Source organism: Gasterosteus aculeatus, chromosome 20, assembly GCF_964276395.1.
Source record: "Gasterosteus aculeatus chromosome 20, fGasAcu3.hap1.1, whole genome shotgun sequence".
In the NCBI taxonomy this organism is placed as follows: domain Eukaryota; kingdom Metazoa; phylum Chordata; class Actinopteri; order Perciformes; family Gasterosteidae; genus Gasterosteus; species Gasterosteus aculeatus.
The window spans coordinates 11,378,184-11,389,783 of NC_135707.1; the positions used below are offsets into that span (position 1 = coordinate 11,378,184).

The 11,600-nt window shown below is 40.4% G+C and overlaps 2 protein-coding genes across 3 annotated transcripts; both read left to right on the forward strand.

Moving 5' to 3' along the window:
- The first annotated feature begins 248 nt into the window (after positions 1 to 248).
- On the forward strand, positions 249 to 3,008 carry LOC120810424 (chemerin-like receptor 1). Its single transcript, XM_078095229.1, has 2 exons — positions 249 to 372; positions 1,493 to 3,008. The coding sequence occupies exon 2, from the start codon at positions 1,512 to 1,514 to the stop codon at positions 2,640 to 2,642; it is 1,131 nt and encodes a 376-aa protein (XP_077951355.1). The 5' UTR covers positions 249 to 372; positions 1,493 to 1,511; the 3' UTR covers positions 2,643 to 3,008.
- A 3,452-nt stretch (positions 3,009 to 6,460) lies between these two features.
- Positions 6,461 to 11,111, forward strand: LOC120811133 (chemerin-like receptor 1). Of its 2 annotated transcripts, none has more exons than XM_040166312.2 (2): positions 6,461 to 6,833; positions 8,337 to 11,111. In XM_040166312.2, exon 2 carries the CDS (start codon positions 8,356 to 8,358, stop codon positions 9,484 to 9,486), a length of 1,131 nt encoding a protein of 376 aa, XP_040022246.2. In that variant the 5' UTR covers positions 6,461 to 6,833; positions 8,337 to 8,355; the 3' UTR covers positions 9,487 to 11,111. The 2 variants fall into 2 exon arrangements, with proteins under 2 accessions (XP_040022246.2, XP_040022247.2); XM_040166313.2 differs by lacking the exon at positions 6,461 to 6,833 and adding an exon at positions 7,936 to 8,066.
- The last annotated feature ends 489 nt before the right edge of the window (positions 11,112 to 11,600 follow it).

The following is an 11,600-nucleotide window of genomic DNA, read 5'->3' on the forward strand; positions in this document are numbered from 1 at the left end:
CCATTTTTTGCATATTCCTTTGTTTGTTCTTCATATTATGTAAGGTAAACATATCATTTCATTTTTATGTTGCACTGAAGTTAAATTGGTATCATCAAGCACAAAGAAAAGCAAACTGCCGTGACAAGAAAGCCCGTCTTTCAAAAAGTTGAAAGGGTACAGATGAAATGTAAAAGAGGTGGACCAAGACTTGTTAGACTGCCCTTACAAAAATTAAATAATCTGTCCAAAAACGTCACGTGTTGCGTGCTGGCTGTACTTCCTCCACTTGGGCGTTACTGTCATCACATCTCTCCGTAAAGACTTCAATCTTTCAATTTCATTACTTCTGCCACGGATTCAACTTTGACCAACTGGACAATTTTCAGACAGGTATTTTTTCTTAATTTTATATTTTTGTTCTTAAATGGAAATATCACACTAAACTGAAGTCATTTGGGGTATTAAGACCTGTTAACTTTGATTTAGAGAGCTCTGTGCTTTTTGTGTAAATGACGATTTCCAAATAATAATTATATGTAAATAATGCATTTATTTATTGGTAGAACAATAAATAAATAAAAAACACTCAGTAAAAAAGGTTCAGGTCCACGTCTTACGGCCAAAGAGAGGAACTGAGAGGAATTTTTAAATTACATTGCAGATATTTTAATGAGACAGCAACACATTCTTCCCAATCTGGTTCTGGTTGTTGTCTTTTGAAGCAACCTACTGAACAAGTAGGAAACTGATGTTTGTTACTTTCTTCAGACAGGGTTGATAAATGGCCGTGTACCTCTTGATAGAACGATATAAATTACCACTCTTGAATGTAAGTGAACCACAGCAGCAACACATCACTATCTAACATCCTGAGGGACGCTGCTACGTGCCAAGCTTCAGCTGCCGTTGATCAACAAGGGTTTTACAAAACATTCAAACTAAACAGTCTTTCAGCAAGCCAGATGTCAACATAACACGTCATATTTTCTGACCTGGCCAATTTTGTTTTTGTGTAATATTTGTCTTTGAATCCGGAGAATCTCATAAACTTTGTTCTGTGGAAATTACTTCCAGCACTTAGTAGGTTAAATCAATATTGTTCTCTTGATTTAAAATAATTGTTGAATACTGATTTATTTTTAAACATTCCTAAACTTGAGTATTATTTAAATATGAATACTTGCATCTTGCTGTTCATTAAAAAAGAGACAGGAGCAGGAACACAAGCAAAAGGGCATTATCTGCATTTGTTAAGACGAATTTCACACTGGACAAATGTTTTGTCAAACATTTTTGGCCCAAATCCTAACTCAGCCAAAAATGAATCCCTGTGGAGCACCATTGGTAAAAGACAAGTGTTTAGATTTATCTGTTCCAACACTCTCAGACTTATAATATTTTTTCTAAGAAAGAATTAAATATAATGAAAGGGTTGTCATTATATAATTTCAGACTGTTATTAAATAAAAAACAAACATATCAATACTGTTTTCTCATGTTGCTATGACAGAGCCCAAATACTGATCAAGATGACTGCTGCTCCTTTCTATCACATCAACACGTCAGACGCCACTGGAAGGAACGTCTCTTTGAATGATGGCGACGATGAGTATGAATATGAGGACAAGTATGCTGAGCTGAGACAGTCTCTCAACATCATGTCTCTCATTGTTTACTGCCTGGCCTTTGTTCTTGGTGTGCTCGGCAACGGTGTGGTTATCTGGGTGACCGGCTTCAAGATGAAGAAAACAGTTAACACGGTTTGGTTCCTCAACCTCGCTGTGGCCGACTTCCTCTTCACAGCGTTTCTGCCCCTGAGTGTCACCTACACAGCTCTGGATTTCCACTGGCCTTTTGGCAAATTCATGTGCAAACTGAACACCACTATAAGCTTTCTTAACTTGTATGCCAGTGTCTACATTCTGGTGGTGATCAGTGTGGACAGATGTGTGTCTGTGGTGTGGCCCGTCTGGGCCCAGAACCACCGAAGTGTACGCAAGGCGTCCTTTGTGAGTCTGGGGGTTTGGGTCGTGGCTCTGATACTCAGCACTCCATACTTCGTCTTCAGGGACACTGGGCCATCTTATAACGATAACAATGTCATCAACTGCTACAACAACTATGCTCTTTCTGACGATTACGAGAACGAGTCTGTGATTCAGCTGCGACTGTTTCGTCATAAGGCCATGGGTATCACCCGCTTCCTCCTGGGATTTGTTGTCCCCTTCACTGTCATTGTCTCCTGTTATGCTGTCATAATCCATCACATCAGAAGAAACCGCACCCTGGCCAGCCACTCAAGACGCTCCTTCAAGATCATCGCTGCTGTTATCACTGCTTTCTTCCTGTGCTGGGCTCCTTATCACATTATGGTTTTAATAGAGTTGGTTAATCACATGGAGGATCATGCAAGTGAAATATTAGGCCATGTCATCACTATTGGAGTTCCTATAGCAACCAGCCTGGCCTTTCTCAACAGCTGCCTGAACCCACTGCTGTATGTGTTTATTGGACAAGATTTCAAGGATATAGTGCGCAAATCCATCTTGAATGTTTTGGAGACTGCCTTCAAGGACGAGGTGTCTGGCCGTAACACTGGAACAAAGTCGGTGGACACCAGTCACAGTAGAGAGATGTTGACCCGTAATAGTGAAGTATAAGGTTTCCCATGACATGAAGGAAAGAATTCTGAAACTGTGGTTGAATAAATTGATGTATCAAAGTTTTTTGCTATTTTTGCTATTTTGGTCAAACTCTCAAGACAATTTGTAAAGATTATCCAAGACTGAAGCCCTTCCGCCTCATATGAATTATTTTGTGTAATTGTGACGGTGCCCTGCTGTATTTCTTGTATGTGTCTATTTAATGGCAGGTTCCTGGGATTGCTAACTGGAGACACCTGGCCCCGGTACTCCGATTTAAAGCTCCACCTTCCTGGCAACGTTCCTGCCTGATCACTCTGTGCCTCGTTGCCACCGTGTGTTGATTGTCCGGCCAAATCGCTGAATAAATGTATTCTCTTTGGTTAACTGCCTGCGTCTCCCTCATTCGGTCATGTCTGAGCCAGTTCATGACAGTTGGGGACTCATCCGGGATCGGCGTTGATCCATTTTGCGGTATTTGGTAAGTGGTGTTCCCTGGATCCAGTATAGCCTTCTCTGGGGTGCGTACTTGGTTTGTGGGTCTTTGCGGGAGACCGGCGTTTTTGTTAGGAGATGCAGCAGGTTCTGGTTATGTTTTGGAATATAGATTGGGTTGTACAGCGACGCTTGGGTTGTTAGTCTGGTCTTGGTGGAAAAAAAACGTAAAACAAGGAATGGTTCATGTTGTCCGACTGGTGCTCTCCAAGTAACTTTGAGGCTAAACCGTGTTCCCCTGTCAGGTTCAGGGACATTACCCCTTTGGGTTCCGCCCTGTTTATTGTTTTATTAGTGTTGCGGTGACCGCAGTTAGAGCGTCTTGTCTCGGGAGCACGGCCATGGTCCAGGGGAAGTCGCCAGTTTCTGGTTGCTTTCTCTCGCCGCTGGGTTTTAGTGCATAAATTCCCACCGCCATTAACTGCATGAAGACCAGGGTTGAGCATAGTTATGTAGTTCATGGTGAGGCAGTCAGCTAGAGAGCCGCACTGTTCTGCTTGTTGCGATGATTGTGATTTGTGTAATCGATGCAAAATAGGTATTGTTATGATGATTACTTGGTTGTAACACAAAATAAGTTTTAGTATGATAATTTCAACTTTCAGTTTTTTTTATCCTCCTTTGAGCACAATGACAGATTTACGTTGTTTATAATAGCGCAAACAGATTTACTGTTATTATACCACATCAAAGTCAAGAGTGACAGTAAAACAATCCCTAAACTGGCTTTATACATGAGGTAGCAGATTCCAGGCAGGAGTATCATGAGGACTCCTCCTAAGTTTAATTCCTTTTAAATATATGTATTTGTTTCTTCCTCTACTGTCTTAATTTGTGTTTTCTGCCTGTTGGATCTTGGAAAGCAGTCTGTGTAGCAGGGGTCTAAGCCGCCTACCCCCTGTGTTTCTATATCTGTTAAATAGACAACTCAACTGTTTCAGAGTAGCCTAGTTTCTCATGCAGACTGCTTGCACTCTGCAGGACGTTTATTGCAAAGATTAAAGCTCAAAAAGACAAGATCTTTTTCTGTGTGTAGGGGCCATTATGTGTTGTTGTTTGCAAAGTATATTTTGTTTGTTAGACTGTATTTATATTGACACTTTGGACACTAGGTGGCGGTGATTAGGTGCACATGGGTGTACGGGACGTAGGTGATAGGAAGCGAGGGCACAGGTAGGGGAGCACCAGACAGTTCTCACCAGACCACGAAGACAGACCACTATCAATAGGAGCACGTTCAACCGGTATGGTAATCTGTTTATACAATTGCCTGCAATAAATTTACAAACCGCAACCACAATCATCGCTGAAATCTTTTTGTGTGTCTGCGTCAACATCACTCCCACCTGTGCCTGATGGCAAAGAACAACAACGAGCCAGCTAAAGGTGCAGCTAACCTAAGATTGCCATTACACTGTGATATATCTTTACTTCAGCGTCGTCGTACACTAGTGAAACCACACATTTTTCCACCACAGTAGTCAGGAAGCTGGTAAATTCTCAGTCATTTATGTATAAATACTTTGAAAAGACTTTCCGTGGCAACGTCAGTATTTATGAGTAGTTTTTATACGTCACATTATGCTGATTATTCTCATCATAATCCCATCATGGCTTTAACTGAGTTGGTGAATCGAGGCAGCCACTCAAGACACTCTTTGCTCGGCTCCTTATCACATTATGGTTTTAACAGAGTTGGTTAATCACATGGCTAATTATGCAAGTGAAATAATGTGTCAAGACCGGACGGACAACGGCCCTGAACCCAACCAAGGAGCAAGTTGCCTGAAACGAGAAGATGGTTAATTTTCAAAATAAAATTGGAAATCACGAGACGAGACACAAGACAACCTGATTAGCACTGCTTCTTGGACATGACTTTATTGCTTTTTGTGTAAGGATGTAGTGCAAGTTACATATCTTCTGTTTAGGTAAAAGTAGCATCCCCTGCCCTCTCACCTTTCCATCTATACAGCCTGAGGGCCTACTGTGGTTCAGAATGTAATGTGAGTAATTTACTGCCCTGAAAAATAACCATTCGATTCCAGGTTTCATCAGTCCGCTTGTACATTTGTCTATTTTTAAGATTCTGAATCCCAAATTGCTACCCAAGACTGTGCCATCAGCTTAAATGTGTGGATGAGCTTTGGGTTTATATCCTGATGGGGAGGTTGAAACCTTGTGACATCAATCTATGAATGGGTAATGTTTACATGGAGAAGTTACACATAAATTATTTATATATGAAATTCTGATTGCAGTCCCACTATGCTACACAACAGAACATAAACACAGACACCAAGAACGATATATGTGGAGGAGGAATTAAGGCAAGGACATTTTATCTGTATAGCACATTTCAACAAGGCAATTCAAAGTGCTTCACATAAAACCTATACATCCAGACCTACAGAAAAGAGATTTAGAAACCGCAAGAGGAAAAGCAGCAATGCTGAAGTCTACTGTTGCGGCAGCTGATACCTTTGTTTCTCTTGCTAGATGGAAACAGGTTGTGGCTGTGGTGGGTTTTGTCTTTCAATGTCTTTGTGCTCTTCACCACTCTCACTGATGCTCAGCAGACGGGTACCAATGATTGTTCTGGGTGATTTTAATCCCTTGCATTAAATCACTGTGCCGTGCACATGTTTGCAGCAAGGAGGCTTTCTCTTCACTCTTCTGTGAGAGTAAACAGGACCTTGACACAGGAATTTTGCCTTTTCAAGTTTCCATAAGGTATACAGATTTTGAAATAAGAGCTTCCTTCGCCAAGATGAAGATGTGTGATAACCATGTCAGGTTGTTAGTGATGCTGAATTCCAGGAACATAAAACGATTCACCAGCTACGTCGAAGTGGACAGGTTTCTTTGCCTTCTTTTTTCCAAAGTCAACAACGATATTGTTGTTTGAGCCGGTGGGAACCCGTAGAGATCAGTGAGCTGGATGGCACGTGTTTTTAATACTGTGATATTCTGGATCGTGTGCCACATTTTTTTCAGTATTGTTGAAGGCTCTTGTGAAAATCTTTTTTTTCACCTCCGCTTGACCTCCTTGATGCCATCTTTTAGTCATCTGTTATGATGTGGCACGATCCCTGAACATGTCTGTACTTTTAGAACAGTTGTGTGGAGCAGTTATAGCTTCATCTGTTATGGTGTCAGTATGATTGTCCTTAGAAGCAAAGTGATGCCAACTGTTTGTGCAAACACTTTGTAGTTCCTCAAAGTTGGTATGTGCAAGCATTTACCAACAAAGGCAAACTGCCGTGACAAGGAAGGCCGTCTTTCGAAACGTTGAAAGGGTACAGATAAAGTGTAAATAGGTGGACCAAGACTTGTTCAACTGCCCTTACCAAAACTAAACCGTCCAAAAGAATGCAATCTCCTCTCTTACAAAAATAACCTAAACAGTCCTCAATCGATGCAAACCAGCACTGACAAGACACAGTAATACGATAATAGAGTTGCTCATATCAAGGAACACACATTTTTGTTTTAGCAATTTTTGAAACATTTTCAGTGCACTAAACCTGTAGTTTAAATATCAGTCTTTACGAGAGATGTGAAAAAAAACAGATTGTTGCGTGCTGGCTGTACTTCCTCCTGTTTGTGGGCGTTACTGTCATCACACCTCTCCGTAAAGACTTCAATCTTTCAATTTCATTACTTCTGCCACGGATTCAACTTTGACCAACCAACTGGATAATTTTCAGAAAGGTATTTTTTCTTCTTATAATTTTAAATTTTTGTTCTTAAAAGGAACTATGACACTGAAATTTGGGGTAATTAATTAACTTTGATTTAGAGAGCTTGGTTCTTTTTGTGTGAATAATGACTTATGAATAGAAAATTTGTTAAACAAAAGCTTTTGTTCATCTGTGATCTATGCCTCAATGTTGACTTTTCTGCAGCAACAGCCTGTTCATTTTGGTAGAACAATAAATAAACAAACAAATAAACACCGACAGTAAAAAAGGACCAGGTTCAGAAGCAGTCAAATGTTTTATTGGATTAAACGTCTTATGACCAAATAGACGAACTGATTACATTTTTAAATGACATTGCAGATAATTTAATGAGTCAGCAACACATTCTTCCCAATCTGGTTCTGTTTGTGGTCTCTTGAAGCAACCAAAAACACAGATGCAGTAAACCTTGTTTTAACAAGGGCTTTGTGGATGATCAAGTAGGCAACAGGTGTCGGTAAACGGCCGTGTAGCTCTTAGAACGATATAAATTGCCACTGTTGAATGTGAGTGAACCACAGCAGCAACATGTCACTATCTAACATCCCGTAGAGCTCAGATGGACGCTGCTACGTGCCAAGCTTCAGCTGCCGTTGATCAACAAGGGTTTTACAAAACCATTAAACTAAACAGTCTTTCAGCAAGCCAGATGTCAACGTTCATATTTTCTGACCTGGCCAATTTAGTTTTTGTGTAATATTTGGCTTTGAATCCGAGGAATGTTATGAACTTTGACTTTGACAAATTACTTCAGCCCTTATTGATTTAAATCGTTGTTGTTTTCTTGATTTAGGATATTATAATAATACATAAATTGTTGAATATTGATTAAAACTAAATAACATTCTAAAAAATGTTATTTAAATATGAATACTTGCATCTTGCTGTTCATTAAAGAAGAGACAGGATCAGCAACACAGGACCAAAGGGCATTATCCACATTTGTTAAGACCAATTTCACACTGGACAAATGTAGGTTTAGCTGTTCCAACACTCTCAGACTTATAATACTGTTTCTAAGAAAGTTCAAATTAAATTAAATTTAAATGTGTTTGGCCCAGTGGCCTTTCTGTGTACAGTCTGCATGTTCCCCCTGTGTCTGTGTGGGTTCTCTCCAGGTACTCCTGCTTCCTCCCACAGTCCAAAGACATGCTCTGGGGATTAGGTTGATTGGGGACTCCAACTTGCCCGTAGATGAGTGAATGTGAGTGTGAATGGTTGTATGTCTCTGTGTTAGCCCTGCAATTGGCTAACGACCAATCCAGGGTGTACCCTGTCTATCGCCCGAAGTTGGCTGGGATAGACTCCAGCCCCCCCCCCCCCCCCTCCCCCGAGACCCTGTGTGCAGGATAAACGGTGTGAAGATGGATGGATGGATAAATGTGTTTGGTCACAGAGTTCATAATATACTTTCAGACTGTTATTGAATAAAAGAAAAACATAACAATACTGTTTTTCCATGTTGCTATGACAGAGCCCAAATACTGATCAAGATGACTGCTGCCCCTTTCTATCACATCAACACATCAGCCGCCACTGGAAGGAACGTCTCTTTGAATGATGGCGATAATGAGTATGAATATGAGGACAAGTATGCTGAGCTGAGAAAGGGTCTACACATCATGTCTCTCATTGTTTACTGCCTGGCCTTTGTTCTTGGTGTGCTCGGCAACGGTGTGGTTATCTGGGTGACCGGCTTCAAGATGAAGAAAACAGTTAACACGGTTTGGTTCCTCAACCTCGCTGTGGCCGACTTCCTCTTCACAGTCTTTCTGCCCCTGAGTGTCACCTACACAGCTCTGGATTTCCACTGGCCTTTTGGCAAATTCATGTGCAAACTGAACACCACTATAAGCTTTCTTAACTTGTATGCCAGTGTCTACATTCTGGTGGTGATCAGTGTGGACAGATGTGTGTCTGTGGTGTGGCCCGTCTGGGCCCAGAACCACCGAAGTGTACGCAAGGCGTCCTTTGTGAGTCTGGGGGTTTGGGTCGTGGCTCTGATCCTCAGCACTCCCTACTTTGTCTTCAGGGACACTGTTCCATCTTTTAACGATAACAATGTCATTAACTGCTACAACAACTATGCTCTTTCTGACGATTACGAGAACGAGTCTGTGTTTCAGCTGGGACTGTTTCGTTTTAAGGCCATGGGTATCACCCGCTTCCTCCTAGGATTAGTTGTCCCCTTCACTGTCATTGTCTCCTGTTATGCTGTCATAATCCATCACATCAGAAGAAACCGGACCCTGGCCAGCCACTCAAGTCGCTCCTTCAAGATCATCGCTGCTGTTATCACCACTTTCTTCCTGTGCTGGGCTCCCTTTCACATTATGGTGTTAATAGAATTGGCAAATTCTCTACTTTCTGATCGAAGTGAGACATTAGACCATGTCACCACCATTGGAATCCCTATAACCAGCGGCTTGGTCTTTCTCAACAGCTGCCTGAACCCACTGCTGTATGTGTTTATGGGACAAGATTTCAAGGATAAAGTCCGCAAATCCATCTTGAATGTTTTGGAGACTGCCTTCACAGAAGAGGTGTCTGGCACTCACAGTGGCACAAAGTCAGTGGACACCAGCCAGAGTAGAGAGATGTCGTCCCGTAATACTGAAGCATAAGGTTTTCTCATGACATAAAGGAAAACAATCCGTGGTTAAATAAATTGATGCTCTTTTTTTAAAACTCAATTTTTAAAGATTATCCAAGACTGAAGCCCTTCCGCGTCATATGGATTCATTTGTGTAATTTGACCATGGTTTGTTTACTGATCAGGTATCAGACTACTGCCTTTTAATTACACCTGAAGTATTAACAATCTAATGTGACAAATTTATGGTTATATTTTTTCAAAAAGTTGTGAATAACGTAGTGGCAAAATTTAGAAATCATACAGAACAAATGAATACAATAGATATCTGCAGTTCTGTTGTTGGTAACTTGTTGAATCACAACGGGGCCTTCAGTTTGTAGCTAAAGGGGATTTCCCTGTACAAAAGAACCCAGCAGTTGTTTCAAAATAGGTATTACGTTAGGATAGTTACTCTGTTGTAACACTGTAGGTTAGCATGAGCATTTTGTACTTTGTGTTTTCTATCTTATGTAACATGCAGTATGTGGTAATGTGGTACTACCGTATTTCCGTGCCTGTGTGGAAAAAAAAGAAAAATGTTTGATCTGAATTAGTACTGTTGGCTTGATAATGTTTAATAATTGGAGGCAAGGACAGGCTGTAATATTTTAATAAAAGAAATGTGGCTTAACTGTGGGATCCCCCAGTCAGAGCTGGTAGATGTGGCCCGGGAAAGGGAAGTTTGGGGTCCCCTGCTGGAGCTGTTGCCCCCGCGACCCGACCCCGGATAAGCGGTTGAAGATGGATGGATGGATGGATGGATGGCTTAACTGTCACACAGAACACCGCTAAGGAAAAATTGAACGACAACCAATTCAAAACGTAAGACTGGTATGAATATTGTGACATGTAGCAACCTGTCTCTAAAGGCTTCATACCAATGTGTTTATATGGTGTGTATTTGAATCAATGATGATGATGAATCGTAAAAGAATCATGAAATAATTATGTAAAAAAACAGCAAAAAAGAAAATTGGCTTACAGTACAATTATACAATTTTGTCAAAATAGGTGTCAAAAAATAAATGAAAAAAAAACTACTGCAGCTTTCACAACTATGTTGTATGTTGTGACGACAATTCACTTAACATTATGTCTCTCGTTGTCCACTGCCCGGCCTGGTTCTTGGTAAATGGAATCGTTATCAAGGTAGTATTTAGCCTCTTGTCATTTTAGTTTCAGCCAGTAGAGAGAGCTGTTCTACACATAACGCTTCTCAGATCAAGAGCTTCAGCAGGAGGAAAAAAACATCCTTGGAGCACACTGACTGATTTACGTCCTTTACAATACTGCAAACACATATGCTGTTGCTATTATACCACATCCAAGTCAAGTAGAGTGACAGTAAAACCATCCTGATTTCCCCTGTTGCTTTCACTCCAATATAAGATTCCAAGGTTCCAAGACAAGGATTACTTTAAATAAATGTATTTGTTTCTTTTTTTCTTCTTTCCTCTGTTATCTTACTTTTAGTTTTCTGCTTACCAACCTCTGTAGCAGGGGTGTAAGCCGCCTACCCCCTGTGTTTCTATATCTGTTAAATAGACAACTCAACTGGTTGTTTCTCATAGACCATTAAACCTTTTTTGCAAAAAATAAAGCTCAAAAGAACAAGCTGTTTCTGTGATATATATTTATTTCACCATTTTATCGATATGCAATTTTTCCAACTGTGTAGTCAGGGAGCTGGTAAATTATCCTTCTTGTGAATATGTATAAATACGTTAAGAATATTTTCAGTGGAAAAGAGTGTGTACAAGTTTATATATAAGTACATATCGCAACGATAGGATCTTGTTTAAGACGATGAAGCTATATTTGATGACTTAACTTTAGTCGACTACATGTGTACAGGGTGTTCAAATAATATTCTTTCCAAAGTTATTTGTGTGGTTTCTAGGGACCTTTTTTTTTTATAGTTCAGATTATATTCAGGAAATATATTACTGTATGATTTACTGTGGAAAGAGGGACTATTAATCAAAATTAAGAAATTAGGAAAATCGGGTAAAATGTTCAGATGGATCAAACAATTTTTGGTGGGGCGCTCAATAGAAGTAAGAGTGGAAAGGTGTGTGTCGGCCAGCCATTTGGTGGACAATG

Coding starts and splice junctions, on each gene's coding strand:
- LOC120810424 (XM_078095229.1), top strand. CDS start 1,512: ATGACTGCTGCTCCTTTCTATCACATCAACACGTCAGACGCCACTGGA.
- LOC120811133 (XM_040166312.2), top strand. CDS start 8,356: ATGACTGCTGCCCCTTTCTATCACATCAACACATCAGCCGCCACTGGA.